Here is a 23,267-nt window from a genome sequence, read left to right as displayed (position 1 = left end):
GTATAAAATTGTGAAGCTGATGATGACAGTAGGGGTCATGCAGTGCCTGAACCTGGCATTATTGTTTTTTTCTGGCTATGATGACAATGACAGCTGGGCTCACCTGGGGCATGCCACGTGTGGGTGCTTTCTAAATGCTTCACATGCATCACTTAGTCAAATCTAACCTTCTAGCAGTGCTAGAGAGGGGTACTGCTCCCTTTATTTTAAAGGTGAGAACACACAGATTAAGCAGCTTGCTCAGAGCTTCATGTGGGCACCTAAATCTGCCTCCAGGCAGGCAGGCTACAGTCCACAAGCTTATCTGATAGGCTGTTCTGCCGCCCTGGATGACAGCCATGATCACCCAGTCTCTCCACCTGATAAACTCCTGAGCTAAGGCGGGCAGGGATCACCAGGCTCATTTTTCAGATGTAAAATGGAGGCTCAGGGAGACAACTGTGATTTCTGGTTACATGGCAAGTTGGAGGCAAAACCAGGACGACAATCGAATTCTTCTGCATTATTCCTTCCTCCCTAAAAGACTCTCCGTTCCAGGAAAGATTTGCATTAGAGAACAAATCAAAGTGGGGACAGGCATCGCTGAGCAGAACCTATATTTATTTCCTCGTGGCCATAGCTTATCCTGTTGCACATGCCCAGCAATACCTGGGAGTGCAGCTTCCTGCCCACAGAGCCAGCCCACAGAGCCTCGGGCAGCCACAGAACAGCCACAGGAGGCCTCGTGACTCTGGGCTGCATTCTGTGGGAAGAGCTGGGTCACGCTGACGAGGGTGTCTGAGGTGGCACATGGCAGGGGGAGAGCCAGGGTGAATGCAGGGGCTGCAGGCCCAAGTTCCTGCCTCTGCTAGTGTCTTAGCTCACTTCTGGGCTGGATACCTCCTGTCTCCTTCCCTCATCCCAATTGGAAAGGAGGAGGAGGAGGAGCATGGCCTACATAAGTAGGTATTTCTTACTCTCTCCCTCTTTTCCTGCCTGGGAGTCCAAATGTTTCTGGAGTAAGGCAGAGGAACACCTTGCCGGGAGGACCAAGAGCTCTGGTCACAGCTGCAGGACAGCTCTGATACCTCCTCTCAGCAGTCTGTTAGCCTCCAAGATTTGTGGACTGCTCTGAGGAGCTGGCATTTTCTGCTCTGAGAGGGATTGTTTGGTTTGGAGCCTGTTTTCACTTTACCACAAAAATGAGTGGCTTTTTTTTTTTTTTTTTCCTTTTCCCCTCCTCTTTCTCTCTAAACAAAGGAGGGCCATTTGGTTTCCATAACTCAGATCATCTGACTCCTTCCTGGAATGTCCACTTGGGAAGCAGGGCACAAAGCCTTCCTCGTCTGCTCCCCGGCTGGGCCAAGCCTGGCTCGGGGGCCATGCTAGTGCCAAAGCCAGTGAGTTGTATGGTTTATGAGACCGTCATCTACTCTGAGGACAACCCAGGCCCCTTCCTCTCTGCCTACCAGGCAGCCACTTCAATGCTCCTTAGCACTGAGAGGCTAGGAGGAGTGGGGCAGCCTGCTGAGCTCTTGTTTGCAACAGAGGGGGAAATAAAGGAAGTGTGAGGAGTTGGAGACCAGAAGTTAAATGGAATTACTAATAGATGAGGTTGCAATATAAATTTTCTTGTCATTCCTAATTATATTTCAGGATTCTGTGCATCCTCATGACATAGGGTAACCTAAAGCATCTGTCTACAGGGGTCTGATAATCAAACAGAAGCTTTATTTAAATCAGGACTTGGGGATCAATGAGGGTAATCACATCAGTTAGTAGCAAGCACCCCAGACCTAGGAGGTAGGCATGCCAGAAGCTGGATTCAGAGGGCACAGAGAGAGAAGAGGAGACTTTGGGAACTGAAAGATTGAGACTAGAGTCCCAGATCTTCCCTTTACTAGTATACAACTGGGGAATGACTTCATCTGTAAATGGTGATGATGGCATCACTGCACAAAGGTGTGTGTATGGGGGGGGAGTAAATATGAAGGTACTAAGCATGACACTTGGCACTTGATAAGGACCCAGGAAATGTCACTCTATTACATGGATATTCACATCTTTAAAATAGACTACATGAATGTGTGGTTTAAAGTCAAAGAACTGAAGGTTTTAAATTTCAAAATGTCTGATTGCTTAATATACTGTTGTTCTGCAAAACTAACATATTTTTAGACATCAGGAATTCCTAGAAAAATAAAAGCCTTTAGAGAATGTGTGTGTGTGCGTATACACACACACACACACACACACACACACACAATAATTTTGTCTACTGTTCTATAGCCATGGTCTCATTTGGTGCTTCCACAGCCCTCTGGAAGAGATACCATTATGGTTATTTGCAGTCTGGGAAACTGAGGCTCAGAGATGTTAGTTGAGTTAGTGCTACACCATGAGAAAGTATCAGAGCTGCAATGTGAACTCAGGTATTGCTGAAATGACTAGTTGGGGTCAATCCAACTGGTCTTATGATGTAGCCAAAAGTACTCCAGAAACTAAGGCTCTTCACACTGAGGTGAATGGTCAATACTGTCAATGGGCAAGGCTGGATACCACCAGAGGTATGCCTTCCAGGAGAGAGGACTAGGGCTGAAGAGCCCTGCGATAAGGTCCAGAGTCATTCTGAGAGGCCCTGAGCTAACGGGAACAGACCCATGTTCTGAAGTATACACTCAAGTGTTTACTTTCCCAGTTTTTGGCCTTGGGACTGGTGAAGAAGAACATTTCCAGAATTCTTCCCTGTAGTTTGGTAACTTTCTAATGGGTTTGGGATAAAACCAGGATTAAAATTCATTAGCCAAATCAAAAACCGATTGGAGTGAATCCTTTTATAGGGCTGATTAAATAATTCAAATACTTTCCAAGTCTTGGCAATGTTTTCTTGATATAAATATTTATTTCTGGCAAAAAGGAAAAGAAAAATAACCCCTAGTCTTATCTGGGGGAGTTTGTTGAAACCCTCCAAAAGCTGATGTAAGCCCCCAAGTAGAGTTTACATTCCTACTGTGACATTTGCATTAGGTAGTGGGAAAAATAGTAGAGGTTAGGAACTGAATGAGCTCACCCTGCTGTTTCTTCCAATGTCCCCTGGGTCTAGGGAGCATTTTCATGGCATCCCAGAGCCAAGGATAACTGTCCAGCACCAAATTATCAGCTGGTTTGGGAATGTGGCTCCAAATGAAAGGAGAGCAGACAAGCTAGACTGGCGGTTCCCACCTTCTTGCTGCCTTCAAAAATAACCGGTTTAGGAAAAAAGTTATGCTTTTAAATATTATGCAAAATATTTGAAAAAATCTGAAGTAAAATCATGTTCAATAGGACTCCAAGTTGGTGAAATTCAAAGCATCTGGGTTGAGTTTTCTAGAGTCCCAGCCAGAAAGGAGGTGACTGTCCTACTGGGGCTTCTTCAATGATAATTCACAAACGTGGGAGTCTTGTTGAAAGCTCAGCAGGCTCCAGTGCTGAGAGCAGAAAGAAACCAGCATGCATTGGGTAATACTATGTGTCTGGCCCTGGAAGGATTTCATATGTAGGTGTGATATGAAGCGAAGGATTTTTTTTTTGGGGGGGGTACCGAGAATTGAACTCGGGACCATTTGACCACTGAGCTACATCCCCAGCCCTATTTTGTATTTTCTTTAGAGACAGGGTCTCACTGAGTTGCTTAGAACCCCACTTTTGCTGAGGCTGGCTTTGAACGTGGGATCTTCCTGCCTCAGTCTCTGGAGCTGCTGGGATTACAGGTATGAGCCATCACACCCGGCTAGCTAAAGGATTTTTTTGACAGAGATGTTAAACTCTACCTCAGAGGACAAAGCAGAGATTTTGAAAGTATAGAGAATGATTTCTACTTGGAAAATCTGAACCGTGGTGGTGAAGTCAGAGGACTGAATAATGAAAGTCAAAACAAAATGAGAAGAGAGGGTAGAAGGTGCAGGTGGCCTAATCCTTAGACATAACTTAGACCACCCACCCCTTTCCTGGCCTGGAGTCCTTTAGGATTTCCTTAGAAGACCTCACTGGTTACTTGCCATGAGATAAGAGAACAGGCTGGGTCTACACATAACTATGTCACCAGTTTCTGTATGCTCTAGGTATCCAGGATATGTTTCTTGCTTTCCCATCCTGCTCTGTGTGGCAGAGGAGAATAGGATGGGGAGCAATAAGCCCCTGAAGAGCTTGTGCTGTTGACAGCCATCATGCTCTGCCACTCAATGGTAGTGTCATCTTGGGCAAACCTTCTCACCCTATTTATAACTCAAGAGTTCTGTCCTAGAACATGGGAATAATACTCATTTCATAAATTGTTCTAAAAGTTAACCATGATGGTATTAAATGCCTAGCATTTAACAGGCTTTCAACACATGGGAAATATCATTACTAAGGTGGGGTACTATTGGCCTCATCATCTGTATAACACAAAGTGTAAATGTGTTTGAAAATTAAGCGGGTCTTACAACTTGCCCATCAGGTTAGGTCAGGAGTACATAGTATAGTGAGACAAGAAGCAAGTCATATATCCAAACAGGATCTGTGGACTTGTATACAGTGCAGTGATCCTCAAATGGGGGTGATTTGCCTCTGAGGGGACAATAAGCAAAGTCTGAGACTTTGGTTATCACAACTGAGGAAGTAATGGTATTAGCATCTACATTGCACAGGACAGCCCACCCACCAAGAAAAAATTATCCAGCCCCAAATGTCAATACTCCTGAGTATGTAAAAAAAAAATCTGGTATAATGTCTACCAGGGCCTAATGTCTTTCTTTTGTCCATTTTAGAGGGACCTGGATATGTTACTGGGTAATTCACAGCTCTCTGGGTAGTGCTGCAATATCCCGAAAGTGCACAGGTATTATTTTTTATATAATTGGGACCAGAGCATACACAATTTTGTGGTGTTTTGTATTTATATCTCCTGAAGTTAATAAGGCAGTTTTGGGGTGTTGCAAACTATATGAAGATAATGAGGCTCAGGGTTCCTGCAGAGCAATTTATCCTCTTAATAAATCCACACCAAAAAAAAAAAAATTCTTGACTGCTGACATCTGTAAAACTTACAAATTATCTTCTAAGTAAAGTATCAGCCTTTTAAAATTTTGTAATCCTGAGGTCAGAAAAACTGCTGCACTCAAAACAGCTGTAATTTACTGAGGATAAATATATTTTTAAAGCTTTGTTTTTACTTGCTAAAGGACAACTCAGGATTCATGTACAAGGTATGTGGCTTCTGACACATGAACGCTTGCAGCTGTGCACAATTAGGTTTGGAAGCATTTTACCTTTGGGATTGGGATGGAAGGGCAAGTCTACCAAAATGGCTAAAGACGTCGCTACGATCATGACCTCAGCTTGTAACTAACAGTGACTTCTCTTAAAAGACTAAACCTGCATAGAAATTCAGACATGGGAGGAGATGCCAAGCACACACTTGATTAACAGAGAATGGCCCCTAAGCTACTAGGGCACACAGGATAGGGCAGAGCTGAATCCAACAGAGGAGAGATCTACCAGTAGCACTTTCTTCCTTTTTCTCAGCAGCAGCCAATTTTTCTAAATTCAAGTTGAAAAAAGTGTTTCAAGCCTGAAAGGATACATATTATTAGCCTGCTTAGGGTTCCCAGGAATCTGGCCCCTACTAGATTTACCACTTTCTCTTCCATCAAATTATGGAAATGATAAGGAAGCATGAGGAAGGGTATCATCCACCATTCACCTGCTGGTCACCGTGCATGAAAGCCCAGACTTCTGGGATGCCAACTTGCCCTACTCAGGACAGCAGGGCTAAGGTGAAGGCAGGTTTCACGGGAGTTCATAAGCATACCTCTCTCCCAACCATGCCTCAAAAAAATGCTTTGTGGGCCTGAATCTGCATGGAGCTTTCAATTTTCACCTGGAGACCATTGTCCATTTGGTAGAGCAGGGGCCAAGTCGAGATGACTATTGACAGGCATTGCTGCAGCTAATTTTGTATTGTGCCAACTTACCCCCAGAATGAGCTATCCTTATCCCAAATGAAAATCTTTGCCACCTTGCTGCCTGTGGTGGAGAATCCCTACACCAGTCCAGATGCCTGCAGTAAATTTCAACTGATCTCTCTCTATTTTTTTTTTTTCTGGGCCTCAAAGATGGGAATATGCACTAATACACTCTTTCCAAGCCACTTCAAAAATCAGAGAGAAAAACCAGAGGACTGTCTGAAAGGATGGGCAAAGGAGAAAGAGATACCACCAGATATACAAAAAGCTCCTGAGGTTCAAGAAAACAATACCACTCAGGGACCCTTAGCTGTGATCACATTGTCAGTGATGGGCACAGATGCTCTAAAGCCTGGGGTTCTTCCCAGTAATTGATCTGATGAGGTCTTTTTGTCTTGAGCCTGAGTTCAAGTCTCGACTGCCCTACTCACATGTTCTGTGATATTGGTAAATATCTCTGACCTCACTTAGTTTCCAATTGCAAAATGGGGAGGATCTGTCAAAATCAGTGCCCCCAAAGTAGGTGCATCAGTCAGGTAACATCAGTCACCTAGGCATGGGGAGCCAAGGGTCTTTGGGGGGGGGGGATGCAGGGGTTCCTGTGTTTCAGAGGCCATGCAAATTAATGGTCTGAGGCTTTTGGAGCTAGACTGTCCAAGTTCAAATTGTTTCCACCCCTGGCCTTCTGGGGGGTCTTGGGCACTTCACTTCTCTAAGTTCATTTCCTCATCAACAAAGAATGGGGACACAAATAACTCTACCTTCACTGGGCTGCTGAGATGAGATAGGGAGGGTACTTGAACAATACAGACACAAGATGGGTGCTTACCGATCAGTAGCTGCTATCATTTGGATACTGCTGTCTAGTGGTGTGGACGTGCACCCCCAGTTAGAACAGGGAGACTCAAGCCTTCTTTATGTCTCTTCACTTTGAGTTACACAAAGCATCATCTCATCCTCTTCATATGACCCCAGAGCCCCAGGGATGCATCTAAATTGCATTAGTGTCTTTGACCAATATAAACAATACCATAACCCATGAGAGAGCAAACAATACGCTTCTGTTTAGGAAGTTTACAGTTCCTCCTCCCCACTGCCTTCCCCACTATCTGCCACCAAAGGTATATTCATGATCTCTTTAGAGGGTCCTCAGCAACCCTGGAGCCTAGATATTTTCTAAGATGTAGTTTCTGGAAATCTGGTCAGATTTTTAAAAACACACACACTGGAACTTCCATATTCAAATGCGTGTCTTTCTTGGGGACACTGAACCCATCTTTGGAACTCTTAGCCTTTGTGACTAATGTTCAGTTTGAGAAAATATCTTCAAAGGGGGCAAACTTTTATCCTTTGGGACTATACGAAAAGTAAAGTGCAACCAGGCCTAGAGAATGAGAGCGTGCCTATGAAACCATGAAACAGATTTCTTGCACGGCCTATATATGAAATATTAGTGAGTTTGTAAAAAAAATCGTTTTCTTTTTGTTTACAGTCATACGTCATGTGTCTCCATGCAATGCCAGGGTTGGACTACTTGCTAGACTGCAAATGTTTCATTATTGCATTACTAAAACGTCCATTTATTATTTACTGTGCATAAAATGGATCAATTCTCAGCTCAAACCCCAGTGTCTCCATTTTAGCATTCTAATCTCTCTGCAAATGGATTTTCAGTTGAAAGTAGATCTTTTCTTGGCACAGCATACTGAATACTGGAGTAGGAAAAAGTGCAGCCAGAATAAATAAAGTTTGTGTGAAGATTTCCAAGATATTTTCTTGGCCAGCAGAGAATTTGGCCTGTTGATTGGAGAACTGACCAAGCACTAACTTTAAGATGTATGCTAGTTCTATATAATTAACAAGAATTTTTAAATTAAATTTTAAATAACTTTAGTGAGCTTTTTTTGCTTATTATATAAGGGATATATGATAGCCGAAAACTTAGAAAACACAAATAGAAAGAAGAAAATAATAGCATTCTCATTCAGAGGTGACTGCTGTTAACATTTTGATGTTTTCCAAGCTTCTTTCTGTATACAAATGTGTGTTTGGAGAAAGAAAAAGAGTATTCAGGTACTTTTTTGGTAACTGATTCTAACATGTGAAGCCATATCATTAACATTTTTCCACATCAGGAATTATTCTTGTACAATATTATTTAATTATTTAGGGGTAAAGTGTAGTTGATATTAGATTATGTATTGTGAAACATTTATTAGACCATCTAGCTGTTTTCCTCTTGCTTTTGCTATATCATGGTAAACAGCTACACTGTCCAGTCTTTGTGAACATTCCCAATCGCTTCTTTTGATGAAGTTGAAATTGAAATTCTGGGTCAAAAATGTATAAAAGCAGTTTAATGCATTATAAGAACTGTAAAAAGTTCTAAGTGTTGTCTCACTGATGGTGATCGAAAACCTTCTCCTCTACATCTTCATCAATACTAGGTATTATGTCTTTGTTCATCTTTGCCAGGTTGATAAAGTAAAAAATGATTATTTCAATTTGCATTTCCTTGTTTACACGGGGCAGTTTCCATATGTTTACTGATCATTAGTTTTCTTTCTTTTTTTTTAAAAAAGATGATTTTTGGAGCTATCTTTATATTACGTTTACTGACCCTTTGTTTTATATATATATAATAAATCATTTTTCTAGTTTTCTGTTTTCCTTTTGCTTTTTGTTGGAGTGGGTAACAGAAGAATTTAAAAACATTTGCTTGAACTATTGAAATTTTCTTTCATGGTGTGTCCCTTCATGCTTAAAAAGTCTTTGCCTGCCAGGTAATTATGCAAATATTTATTTTTGTTCCCTTCTAGTAATTTTATAGTTTTCATGTTCACATTAAAATTTGTAGTTCATCTGGAATTTTTTAATGTAAAGTATGAGATAAAAATCAAATTTAATTGTTTTTCCAAGTGGTTAGCCAGATGTCTCAACAGTGATTTTTGAATAATTCACTCTTTCCTTACTGATTTGAAAGGTCACTTTATTTTATCCTAAATTCTAATAAGTACATAACTGTTTATGGACCACATTATGAAGCTCAGTTTGCCAATTATGATACCAGTTATACATTGTTTCAATTACTGCAGCTTTTTATATTTCCTGAAATCGATTAAGGCAAGTTTCCACATTTTTTTTCTTGGCTTTTTGGGGGTACAATTATTCGTCCATATAAACTTAAGACTTATTTCGTTAATTGAATAAGCCCCACTGGAATTTTCATTGAGACTGAATTAAAAGTAAATATTCATTTGAAGACAGTTGATGTTTTTACAACACCCAGTTACTGTTCCACTTAATAACAGTGATAATAATAAACTCATACCAGCAGCCAGTAGCCATTGGCTGCTTACAGATGCTAGGCCCTGTTCTAAGCCTAACTCACACATTTAAACCTTATAACAACCTGTGATAAAGGTGCCATTGTTACCATACTTATTTTGGAGACAGAGAAACTGAGGGATGGAGATGTTAACTGACTTGCTAAGGCCACAGAGCCAGGATTCTTCTCCTGGTGCTTTGCCTCCTGAATCTGTGCCCTCCCTTCAGTTTACACCACTTCTCTATTTATTCAGACTTTCTTCATCTCCCTCACAAAGTTTTGTAACTTTCTTTTTAAATATGTTTACAAATATGGTCAAATTAGTTCTTACTAGATTATATATATTTTATTTTATTTTTTCCCCTTGGTACTTGGAATTGAACTCAGGGGCACTCAACCACTGAGCCACATCTCCAGCCCTAGTTTGAATTTTATTTAGAGACAGGGTCTCACTGAGTTGCTTAGTGCCTTGCTGTTGCTGAGGCTGGCTTTGAACTCCTGCCTCCGCTTCCCAAGCTACTGGGATTACAGGTGTGTACCACTGTTCCTGGATTATATTTGTTGTTGCTACATTTTTCCTAGGATATTTTCTAACTGGTCATTATTGGGTTTTGGTACAGCTATTGATTGTTTTATGTGAGGTATTTTATTTTGAAAACATTGAGCTTGATAATCTTCTTATTAGTCTAGTAGCTTTGCTAACTCTAGTATTCTAGGAAAATACAAATATGTTAAAAAGCAGTGACATTTTTCATCTGTTCTCTTGTGGTATTATAATGCTCGTGGCATTGGCCAATATGGTAGTCACTGGCGTATGTGGCTAGTACACTTATATTGATTAAAATTAGGGGTAAAATTGGGAGTTCATAACCCACTTCAATCTAATGTATGAAATATGATATGTCAAGAGCTTTGTAATGTTTTGAACAACCAATAAAAAAATTTTATTCTTAAAAATAAATAAACAAATAAATAAATAAAATAAAATAAAAGGAAATTAATAATTCAATTCTTCAATTGCACTAGCCCTAATTCAAATGCCCAACAGCCACCTATGGCTTGTGGTTACTATCTTGGCTAGCATTTCAGTAGATTTCCATCATCTCTGAGAGTTCTATTGGACAGTGATGTAACACCTCAGATCAATGATACATAACAGTGGTGAACTGGGTTGTATTGTTATTTTATTCCTAACTTTAAAGTCTTCTTTAACTGTTAGTGCTGTACTGGAAGCTAATTAGATTTGTGGTTTAAGCCAACTGCCTAACCTAATGACCTTTATTTCTTTTTGAATATGAATGAGGCTGAGAGCCTTTGCATGTGTTGGTAAGTATATATAAGGAGAAGAGGGAGTAAGAGGATGAGCTGGTTTCATAAGAAATGAAATTCCATGCTAAAGTTGAAAATAAGCCTTCAAAATGTTACTGTACATTGGCATTTCATCTTTCCTAACAGAGCATCTTGTGGGACCTTTCAAGTAATGGACTACAGAATAGGCACTTTTTTCCCACCCTGTGACTTCCATTTATCTTCATAGAAGTTGAATTTGAAAGCTCTCTTGTCTGGGAGGCGAATTAAACCCCCAGGAATTTCTGATTAGACTTGGGTTTTTGGTTTCAGGAGAGGGAATGCAGGTTTAAGTGACATCACAATTGAAGGGAAAAAGAACTCTGCAGGGAGCACTTATCCAACTGTCCCACCTTGACTACTCAGGGACATTGCACAATGTTTTCAAACAGCACGCACTTTTTGGATATGTGAGACCATTTCCAATTTTTAGAAAAACTTTCTGAATGCTTCCAATGTTTGATATTATTCCAAGGCCAGGAATTCCAGATGTTTGTAAGAAAGCCACTAAATATCTCTGTTTAAATATTCAAGTGAGTTTTAAGACATCAGGGAGGAAAAAAAAGGCACATCTCTCAATTCTTTTTTAAAGACAGGATCAGACCTCCCTCCCCGGGCTCTAAGGAGGATAGAACTAGTGTGAGTGGTCAGACATTTAGTAAATGCAGGTCCTCTCATCCTTGCTCTTTCTACCTGTTAGAGCCACTGTGACAAAATGATACAGCATTGAGAGCACAGAGCACTTGGGAAAATGCAGTATATTATGAGTGCTGTTTATCATTGCAGATGCAGAATCAATAATTATCTGTGTGATGGATGCCAGATGCAAACAATAACCAGGGCTCCTGGCATCTGCAACTCCCATAGTCAGTGTTCCCCAACTCTCCTGGACAGCCCCATGAATCACATATGGCTTTCAATTAAGAACTTGCCTGCTGCAAATGTCTCCTGCAGGTTCCAATATTATGACAATTCATTTTTCTCATGAAATGCACTTCGTTTTACTTCCATATTCCTGTATTTCATGTAAGGTATTCACCACGATGAGAGTTTCTTGGCTACTCCAAGTAAGAATCATCCAGATGGAAAGATGTTCCAGAATCTACGCATGCAAACCTAATAGTTTGGCTTTTGGTTTATTCAGGATTAATAAATTTAAGGCATCTCTCTTTTTTTTTTTCCACTGGAGAATCTGCAATGCTTTGTTAAGAAACCTCAACTCCACAAACCCTGATTATTCAATGCCTGCACAGCCAACTGGGAGTGACTGACTTTGTAGAGGGAAATGGGCAGGAGCAGGACCTCTGCTTGCAGCAATGAAGCTGGTGGGGAACTGGAGGCTCACACAGCCTTGCCCTGCTGCCCAAGTGGGACACCCTCAGTTCTGTGCCCACGCAGAGGGGCACCTTTTCTGATCAGGACCAAGGCACGATAGGGCTAACTGTGCCCTGCTGGAGAACTTTCCAGTGATGAAGACTCTTCTTTGCAGATTCTAAAATGGGCTGGGAATTCCCTCCCCTGAAGCAGGCTGAAAAACCCACCAATTCTGCAAGGACTTACTGAGTGTGACCGAGTCATTGATCTTGAAGCTGCAGAGGACCCTGTCCACGTTTCGGGCATGCCGGAAGCCATTTCCTCTCACAACGACTTGAAATGACTCTGAAATGGAGAATTGACGGGACACGTGACTTGACCATCACCCTTGAGCTTCTGGTCTGCTTTAACTTAACAGCATTTGTTAGCTATTTCTCCAGGCTTAAAATATTTGTTGGAAACCCAAAGCAACCATGTTTGTTCCCTTTCCCACCAACCCACTGTGTCTCACCAGGTGTTCATGACCAAGGCTTATTACCTGGTCTTGTGAACTCCCCCCTTCCTACCTTTTCTCTTGAGGATCCTCCTATTTGGAATACCTTCCTCCCTCCTCTTTCCATTCAAATCTTACCTGTATTTTTGAGCCCAGGAAATTTTTAAAAACAGCAAGAGGGGCCACAGAGAGGGATTCTCCATTCCTTCTTCAATCAACCCAAGTCTCCTTGGGTCTGTTTTACATTTTGGGATCCTGAAAGGATTTCTCTAGAGCCCAGGGTGCCTAACATTTTTTTGGAAACCACTTCTTTCTCAGCCAGCACTGAACAGTACAGCATGTAATTATGTAACCTCTGCTGTTGTTCTTTTGTCTTTTTTTAATGGCCCAACTAGAAAAACACCGCTTTAGTGGTAGTTGTTGGATATGCTGCAGCAATCCTGTCTGCTGGGGACACAGTGGTGGTGTGTAGGTTTATATAGGAATAACTGGTCTTTGTTTTTTGTTTTTTTTGGTACCAGGGAGTAAACTCAGGGACACTCAACCACTGAGCCACACCCCCAGCCCTATTTAGTATTTTATTTAGAGACAGGGTCTCACTGAGTTGCTTCGCCCCTCGCCTTTACTGAGGCTGGCTTTGAACTCGTGATTCTCCTGCCTCAGCCTCCTGAGTTGCTGGGATTACAGGTGTGCGCCACCGTGCCTGGGGCTGGAATAACTGTTCATAGCAATATATGCAAGTCTTGTTCATCTGTGGTCAATTGTCAAGCAAGACCTGATTGAACTGACACTGGCCCGTGAGTGTAGCACTTGTTTCTCTCTAAATAGAAGAGATAATATATTTCCCAGGCCTGCATATTATTTAACACTGATGCACATTGAATTAATGTATATGAATAAAATCCTATTATTTACAATAGTTGTATCAAAGAAAAAAACAACTAACAAATTAGCTCAACACTTAGGAATATTTGCTCAAAACTGATCAATGCTCCACTTTCTTTTATTTTTATCACTCCTATGTGTATAAAAATTGGGAATTGGGATAATGCTATATTGCATATAAAAATAGAAACAAACTAAAAGTCAGAGGGAAAAAATGCAGTATTTGTGCAAATGGATCTTCAATTGTAAACTGCTATCCAAATGCAGACTTTGTTGGAGGGAGAATGGAATTAGAGAACTAGCATATGGGACTCTTTTGGAGTTCAATAACTGTTGAGTCTATGTCACTTTCATTCCCAAGAAATTAATTTAGAAGTCATGTTTGCCAAGACATAATAATTGATGGTTAATCCTTTAGTGTGTGCCAGTTCCAGTGCTAAACCCTGAATATGTCTGATGTCACTTCAACCTCACTGCAGCACAGGGAAGAACAAATGAGAAACTGATCTTTGTGAGGTCAGGTAATTTGTCCAAGATTACACAGATAATAACTGTCAGAACCAGAACCAGAATCCAGGTCTGTCAGGAACCAAATGCCATGCTCATAGAAATCGGCCATTTTCCTCCTAACCATTATGCTAAAATAGATGCTCATTGTCTTGTGACAGATGAGTAACTTAAAAGTTGGGGTTATGATTTTTTTTAGAACCTTATTTTATTTTAATTTCAGGCATGTTTGCTCATTTTGCAGAAAAGTGGAGCTGGCCTGGATGTGAAGCAAGAAACTGAAATCTAAGTAAAAGAAGCCGGAGGCACTGCATGTACCACAAGGAGTACAAATAAGAACAGAATGCTTTTAGAAGCATAAGAGACCTTAACAATAAGGAAATTGAGATTTTGACATTTTAATGACTTGCTCAGAGTTACGTAATTAGTAAGCAGCACACTGGGACTTATATCCAAGTGTTTAGAGCCTAAGCTGTGAATTATACTAATGAAGGTCATGGGCATATGATTTTTCAGGACCATAGGTCTTATTAAGGATTTTCCTATGCCTGTTGATGCCGAGATAAAATTGCTACATTTAGAAATTAGAAAGATGGATTTAATACTTTTATTTATATGTTTTCCAGGCATGTGACTGATTATTCAGTTGGTTCAACAAGCATTATATTAAGTGGAAAGCATTGTGGAAGAATCTTATTGCATCTTACTTGCTTAATTAAGTCTAAAGAAACCTATTTCTTTCCCTAGTTTGTATGCTAGACATACAGACATCTGCTGTTGGACGTTTTTGCTGATTCCAAATGCTTTTCTGCCTTGCTGCTGTGCCTACTTCTCTTGTTTCCTCAAAAATCAGCAAAGGCAGAGAAGACTTTGGAAACGCAGACTGCGTGCCAAGGTCTCTTCTCTAACACCATATTCCAGCATTACCAGTTCAGCTGCTGAATCCTCTATAAAAGAGGCTGCACACATGTCTGTTTGGCCCAACCTCAGGGAGTTTAGGAAAAAAGACAGCAGGGATCCATGGTTTGGCCCTGGTGGAAACCAAAGAAAGCAATCTCCAGGCCTGGGGAGGTGGAGGAAAGGAGGCCCTGGGAAGCACAGGAGAGCAGAGAGACGAGCTCCCAGCCTGCCTGGTACAATTTCTCTGTCAGTGCACACATTTGGTTTCCAGAAACAGAATATTTGACCCGACAGCCCAACCAGAGTGTCAGCTCTTTGCACAAAGATGTTATGTAACTAAATGCTGTTAAGTGAATCCACCAGCAAGTGAGAGCCAGGGCACATTAGAACTGGGATATATCACTTTAACTCCATTTAGCCACAAAGCCTTGGTTCTACCTTTCAAAATCCGTAAGACTCATTGTTTTTAGGCAATTTTCATTTTGGATTACAGTTTTCTACAGAAATGTCTAGGGACCATTGGACTTTAGAGAGGAATTTTCTACCTGATTTAATTTTTTTATGAAACATATCATTTAAGAATGTTTTTAAAGATATAAATTCATTATGATTCTTTAGTCATTTTTATTCCCAACTATAAGTTTTTTGATGGCAACATCAGGCATTTCTATTTCTTCTTAATGCTTGACTGTGCTTAACCCAGGGTTGAGTTGGCCTCAATATGGGCTCACTGAATGAACAAATAAATAATACATCTTGACACAGGGAATAAAGGGGAAGGACAGGGTAGTTATTTACTTAGGAGCCAGCCAGTTTTAATACTGTTAATTTTATGACGTCAATGACTGAAAAGAGGTTCAACATCATTAGTCGTTAGAGAAATGCAAATACATATCACAATGAGGTATTACTTCATAGCCATTAGGATGGCTACACTAAAAGAAATGGATAACTGGGCTCAGTGGTACATGCCTGTAATCCCAGTGATTTGGGAGGCTGAGGTAGGAGGATTGCAAGGTCAAAACCAGCCTTAGCAACTTAGTGAGGGCCTAAGCATCTTAAAGAGAACCCGTTTCAAAATTTAAAATAAATAAATAGGGCTAGGAAAGTGGTTCAGTGGATAAGCACCCCTGAGTTCAATCCATGATAATAATAATAATAATAATAATAACAAGTACTGGTGAAGAAATTAGAAGCTGTGTACATTTTTGGTGAGTATGTAAAATGGTATGTCTTTGTAAAATAATAGACCCAAATTGGAACCAACTCAAATGTCCATTAGCTGATGAATATAGTATTTCTATAAAATGGAATATTATTCTATACAATGGAATATTATCTAGCCATAAAAAGAAATCAAGTTTTGATAACATGCTATGACATGGATGAACATTAAAAACAGTCTGCTAAATGAAAGAAGTCAGACACAAAAGGCCACATATTGCATGATTCCATTTATGTGAAATGTTCAGATTAGCAGGTCCATAAAGACAGGAAGTAGATCATCTAGACCAGAGTTGGAAGGAGGAGGAAGGGGGAACAGCTGCTTGATGGGCATAGGTTTCTTTTTGTCAAATAAAAGTATTCTGGAATCAATATTGTTTATGGTTGCACAACTCTCTGATATATTGAAAACCACTGAAATGTCCAGTTTATAAGGTGGATTTTATAGTATGTGCATTATAGCTCAATTTAAACCAAGGAAAAAAGTCAGCGGTTTGATAAACTTATTCCATTCTGTTCCTTCTTTTCTTTCTTTGCTTTTATTCCATTTTTTTTTTCTAAAAAATGTGAAAAACGTAGCTTTGAGATGACTTCAGTAAAGATTGCTCATCAGTCACCTTATTGGAAAACGAGACAGCTACATCTTCTCTGCTTGCTCTGCTCACTCAAGAGTTTTGTGCCAAATTACTCTTGGTGCAATTTCATCTTGTGAGTTAGTCTGAATTTGCTCTCCTACTAATGCTTAATGTGGCACGAACATCTAACATAAAATATATAGACTGATATTTAATAGGTGCTTTCTCATGGCTGATTAGAAGTTTCCTTGTGCTGCTTCTAATCTCTCTTCCTGCTCTTCCTGACCTCCAATTCCTTGCAACCTCGGATCTGCTCTCTGTAACTGTACATGAGTTTGCATTTTCTAGAATTTTATGAAAATAGAATCATATAATAAGTATTTTTTGGACTTGGCTTCTTTTATTCAGCATAATTATCTTAAGACTCATCTATGATTATTTTTAGGTTTAAACATAATTTATTGCTTTTTATTGCTGAGTATTATCACAATTTGGTTTATCCACTCACCAGATGATGAACATGTGAGTTGCTTATAGTTTGGGGCCCTTACAAATAGAACTGTTATGGACTTTTATATATACATCTTTGGTCATAGATTTCCTTTTCTCTTTTATCTTAGATAAACACCTACGGGTGCAATGGCTGGGTCATATGGTAGGCATATATTTAACTTTTTAAAGATACTGTCCAACTATTTTCCAAGGCGGTTGTACCATTTTACATTCCAACCAATAGTGAATGAGAATGGAAATATCTTTAAATGAAAGGAAAGACTAGCAGAGAGGAAACAATCCATTCAGAAGCCTAGTGGCCCAGCAGGAGTCCTTTGAAAAACAAGAAGAGAAAGAAATGGAACCACTACCTGATGTTGCCTGAATGTGTCTATTTTAAGCAGCTAATTTCCAGATGGTAAGTATGAAGCCTGAAACGATTTTCCCTGTGGGCTAACTCACCCAGCTCTATCAGAACCAGTGGGGAACACAGTAGGAATGATGTGACTGTCTCTGTGATGACAATGTGAGAAGCTCATTACAACTTCCTTTTCTGGATGTTCTTATGAGAACTTCAAATGCAGAACAGTTGGCAGGTTGCACACTGATTCCAATTACTTCCTTCCTGGAGTAGTTGCTTACACAGCATACTGTGATCTATGCAAGTCTGAGGTTGAGTTGGACCAGAATTAAACTGTGCTCACGCACAGGATGCATTTCCTAGAAAGGGACTAAATTAGGTGGAGCCAAACTATTGTAGGGCCAATTTTCCTAAGTACACAGAGGCTAATCTGTACAAATATCTAATAGGAACTTTTTATTTGTAAGTTTTGGTAATAGAGATTGAACTCAGGGGATTGGTAATAGGGATTGAACTCAACTTCACCACTGAGCTACATCCCTAAACCTTTTAAAATTTTTATTTTGAGACAGGGCCTTGCTAAGTTGCTGAGTTGGCCTCAAACTTGTAATCCTCCTGCCTTAGTCTCCTAAGTGGATGGGGTTATAGGTGTGCACCACTGCACTCAACTAGGAAGTTTTTGAAACGTCCATATTGTGAGCAAAGCAGAATTACTTAAATGCAGGTAATGCCAAAGTTGCTGTAAAGGCTCTCCACTAGTAGATGACTTCTGAATACTTAAAATGAGGGACTATGAGTCAGTGATGTAAGCACCATGCTAAATGGCAACACTATAATTGTTCTAGTCATTGGGGGTAACAACAGGGACTGGTGGGGAGTACATGTGTCTTTTAGAGGGAAGTTATTCAATCCCTAATAACCATTACCTTATGATAAACACAGGTCCCATATGACCAGATCTGATTTGAACAAGATGAAAATATGAATTTTTAGGCAAAATCTGAATTTTTCAAATGTTAGCAATAAATTAAATTAAAAAAAAATGCAATGTGGCTCAAAAAGAACATGTGTGCAGATTAGCTAAGGTCCAGAGGTTGCCAGTTTATAATTCCTGAGAGTGGAATTCTGAGAAGGCTCCTCTCCCCAGATAATTTCATCAATGACTGAGTTTTTTTTTTTTAACCAGAACAGATTAAATATTGCCTCAACTGTCTCTCTGTATTAGAATCTCCAGTTAAAATGAAAAATAGTTTCAGGAATACTTGTTTCTTCAGTCATTAAAAAATAGATCAGCCATTAATACCTTAGCCAAAACTGAATGGAATCTTTAGAAACTTCAAGTTGTAAAAGAGACCCAATGGAGGTCTCCTGTAGATAGCATCTAGTTACAGATGGCTATTCTGCCATTGCTCACATAATCCTAGAGGTGGAGACCTCAGGCCATCCACTCCGTTGTTGGAAAACTTGAGTTGTGAAAGTTGCATGGATGAAATCAACATTTGCCTCCCTGAAGTCTGGCCTCTCCGGTGGTGGTCTCCTGAAGCTTATGCTTAATGAGTCTCACATTTCCTTTCTGCATGGGAATCCTCCAGACATTGGAAGATACTCTTGAGTCTCAATTCTTTGTCTAATCTCTGGTTATTTTTATCTTTCCTCATTTCACAAGCATCTCATCTCCACTGGGCAGGAGCAGACCTCTGCTATATTGCTCAGTGCATGGTCTTTGTCATTTATTTGAGCATCTGGCAATCTCTCAGAGCTGACTGCATTTCATGGGGGACTGGGAGCAAGTCCAGTGAGTTTTTGTACTCATAGGTTTTCACATTGCCATAGTTGATACTAAGAATTGCCGGAAAGAAAGAAAGGAAGAAATAAGCAGGAAAAGAGCAAGGAAGGATAAAAAGGGGGAAGGAAGGGAGAGGAAAGACATGTGAATGAATCATTACACATGGTTTTCAGCTCCATCACTATCTCATGTGGACACGCAGTTGTCACTGCAATTCTTTAAGGATGGTCCTTGGACCATGTGGTCTGAACCCCACACTAGGACCTAGATGACTACTGATGCACTCTAAGATTGCATCAGTCCTTTTTGGCCAAAGGTGTTAGTTATTACTGGCTATCAAGAGAGCTAGGATGGTCCTTGTGTTTTCTTGTTCCTTGAAAAAAATTGTAACTAAGTCAGATTTGCCCCAAACTGCTGATTTGTGAAACTGGCTATTTCAGACCAGGTATGAAACTTTTCTATTTGTCTCATTACATTTCACTTTCTTTGCAGCCCTGCACCTAGAGGCCCATGTGGTATCGGGGTTCTGTTGTCCACCCAGGGCATTATCTCGAGGCCTCTCTCAGAGCTCAGTTTACTATCAGAACCACGGCTGAGGCTGAGTTGGGGCAAGAGCCAGGTGAGATCATGGTCTTGGGGGAATGCAGTCGTCAGCAGAGACAGACTTGGGTGGGGCTCCCTAGCAGGGTTGCTCTGGGGGCCAATGAAGGCATGTAATTTAGAGAATGAGGGGAGAGGGCTCGGAGACAATGTTTTAAATGAAAGTAAATTCTGCCTTTTCTTTCAAGATCTGTCTAGGGCTTGATCCGACCATTGTACTTGAGAAATGGGAACAGTTGTTTCCTTGTTTACCCTCTCCCACAACACATATTGAATTAATTAGTTATTTAGTAGATACTCTGAACTCTATCAATGTCCTCCCTGATTTTCTTTCAGTGGAGAAACACACACGCATGTTTTTCTCATCTAGATATGACATGATTAGCACCATATTTAACCTTTAAATCCTCATTAAAATGATGTTGATGACAATAATGTCACCTTGTTTTGTACCACAGTTCATGCTTTTTGAAACACTCTCATGGAAATCCCTGGTAAGCCCTGGAGCCTCCAAGTAGCCTAATGAAAATCACAGAGGAGTCATGCTTAGGTTTTGGCTCCAGGATCTCAAGGCCATGGACAATGGAATGGGCTCCAGTGCTTCCTGAAAGCCTTGCTGACTACAGAGAACAGTCAACGACTGACCTTCAGGAAACCCGTGGAAGAACTTTTGATGTAAGGCTATCCTTTAGAGGTTTGATTTTTCTTCCTAGAAACGTTATTTTGTAATCAGCATGTTTTTGAAATGCCTTTTTAATGATTGCATTATCATTAGACATAATAGTTCCTTTTGAAATATTCATGCATATATGGAATATAATTGGCTGCATTACAATCTCTAGTACTTCCCCTTTCACGGTCTCCTCCCTTCTCCTGCTTCTCTTCCTCAAAGGTCTTTCTTCTACTCATGTATTTTATTTTTTAATGGGTGCTTTATGGATACACATACAAGGTGAAATTCATTATGGTGTATTCATATATGGACACGGAATAATTAGGTCAATTTCATTTTCAGCTCTTCCCGTTTCTGGTCCTTCTTTTACCCTTATGATTCTGATTTAAGAGAAGTGGGAGATTTCCTTTTCTCAAAATTTAGGACTAGCTTCCATTACTGTGTCTTGTGTTACTTTTTTTCTTTATTAGAAATAAAGGAAATACAGTTGGATGGTTTGCTCTGATACAGGATAGTTTGTCTATAATATGTGATATTACAAACATGCCAGTGATGGTAAAAATATCTAAAGAAAGATCCTTTAGGTTGACTTTATCAGAGATTTATCTATCTTTTTGGTTCTACCAAGAAAATAGCTCTGGGAATAATTTATCAGTTAAATTGCTTTAATTTGTTTAATTTTTTAGTGCATTTTTTACTTTTTTTCTTGTATTTCACTTAGCTTTTTAAAAAAAACTTTTACTAATTCTTAATTTGCTTCTTTTTCTTTTTCATTGAATAAGAAATGTATTAAACCAGTTTTGGTGGCACACACTCCTATAATCCCAGCAGTTCGGGAGGTTGAAGCAGGAGGATCACAGATTGAAAGTCAACCTCAGCAACTGGTGAGGCCCTAAGCAACTTAGCAAGAACCTGTCTCAAAATTAAATACAAACAAACAAATAAACAAATAGAAATATAGAAAAAGTGCCCCTGAGTTCTATCATTCAATCCCTGGTAACAAACAAACAAACAAAAACCCCAAACAAAACAAAACAAAACAAAAACAAAAAACCCCACAAGAAAAGAAATGTGTTAAAAAATCCACTAATTTCCTAGGATCAGGTATTGTGGCCCTCACATTTCTGCGCCATATTCAAGTTTATATATGCAGTGCTTTTATAGTCTTGAACCCGTTAATGGTATGTGAAGGGATTTTGGTTTACTTGCTGAGACTAGGATTATAGAGGAGCGCTTTTCTCTTGTCCATATGGTTAAGATTTTGCTTATATTTGGTCTTGTTCTATTTTTGGCTATGAATTTCTAATTGTGCTATTTTCATTAGACAGTTCAAGGTAGGACATTAACTTCTTATGAAAGGAGTCAATGAGGATCAAATAAGCAAAAGGCAGTGGCTCTGTGCTTTTAGGGGAGGCAAGAAGCAAGACGTTCAGCCAACTTTTACTGACCACGTGTTAAGTGCCAGGCACTTGGCGAGGCAGCAGGCAGTGAGGAGAGATAAGCTTCCTCTTGTGTGTTCAGGATGCCTACAGGAAGGGAGCCGATGATGCCCGTGAATTAGAAATTGTGTTCATAGACTTTGGACTTTCTGCGTATCACATCGTTGCAACACATCCAGTGGGATTGCTAAACGGAAGTCTGGGTTTTCTTCATGAATGGGATAATCGCACAATGGAAGGCTTCCTTGTTTTCCACTTGCTTTAAAATCAGGGAACTATAAAAATGTATTATGCTCTCACACACCATACACAAGACTGATCTGTAATAACCCACACATTTTCTGTACCAGAAGCACACAGAACCCAAAGTGATGATTTACCATGAAGTTAATAAAGTCTCACTGAAGCTCCTTATGCAGAGAAGCCCCTTAAAAGGTTCTGACACTATGTTTATGTGTTCATATTTTTTTGTCAAATTGTGAAGCTTTGAATTTTTTTCCTTGGAGGGGTAAAAAAATAGTTTCCCCTGCCATCTGTATTGCTAGGTAGCAATTTATTTAAACATCAATAGGTAATTAGGTAATTTTTTATTGCTTTTCTTTGGAACATTAACATATTTCTGAATAGTCATCAAGTATTCTGCTAACATCTTTATATGTGTTAATATCTATATGCATTTAGTATGTTTATATTTATGTATGTAGGTAATTAGATGCCAAGATTGCTAACTTTATGTAATTATATGTATACTTAATACTTTCATGTTGGCAGATTACTTACTGTAATCTTAATTAGTGTCTAACTCCTTGAGAATCTTTCAGCTGTCCTAACATGGAACTGGGAGGAAATCCTCAAGCGATTCCCTCATTTATACCAATAAAACATGCCATAAGCATTGAAATGTATAGTGTCTGATAAGCCTGAAAGGTATTCCTTCAAGGCTCACTGTCTTATCAGGGTTGCCTGTCATATTTTCTGTTGGCAAATAATGACCAGCACTTGATATTCTGCGAGGCCAGACAATCCCAATAGAGAACTGATCTCAATAGAGAACTCTTGATAGTGCAAGATGAAAGTCCCCAGGCAAGAGGGGCTCATGCAGACAGTTGGTCCTTCTTGTATCTCCAGCACCTATCACAGTCCCTGGTGTGTACCAAATGCTTAACAATGCTTTTTAAATGAATGAAGGAAGAGTGTTGGGAAATCTGTCTGGAATTATAGGAGAAGAGCTGGCATGGCTGATGTCTCAGGCAGCCTATTATAAAACACAGAAAGAGCAAGACCCCAGTTTTCATCACTTGGAGAAAACACTGTGATTCAAAAAAGGCTGCTTCTGAATGTAAGTAGAGACTTCCTGTATTAATGACAAAATTATCATGG

The 23,267-nt window shown here is 39.8% G+C and overlaps 1 protein-coding gene across 1 annotated transcript in view; it reads right to left on the bottom strand.

The window, feature by feature from the left end:
• Antxr1 (ANTXR cell adhesion molecule 1) overlaps positions 1-23,267 on the bottom strand; it is a 226,441-nt gene that overhangs the window by 126,666 nt on the left and 76,508 nt on the right. Inside the window, exon 10 of the mRNA XM_026387240.2 lies at positions 12,199-12,297. Within this exon, the coding sequence (XP_026243025.1) occupies positions 12,199-12,297 (99 nt within the window). The remainder of the gene's footprint in view (positions 1-12,198; positions 12,298-23,267) is intronic.

Source organism: Urocitellus parryii, chromosome 12 (assembly GCF_045843805.1).
Source record: "Urocitellus parryii isolate mUroPar1 chromosome 12, mUroPar1.hap1, whole genome shotgun sequence".
Taxonomy (NCBI): domain Eukaryota; kingdom Metazoa; phylum Chordata; class Mammalia; order Rodentia; family Sciuridae; genus Urocitellus; species Urocitellus parryii.
This window is presented reverse-complemented; position numbering and strand designations above follow the sequence as displayed.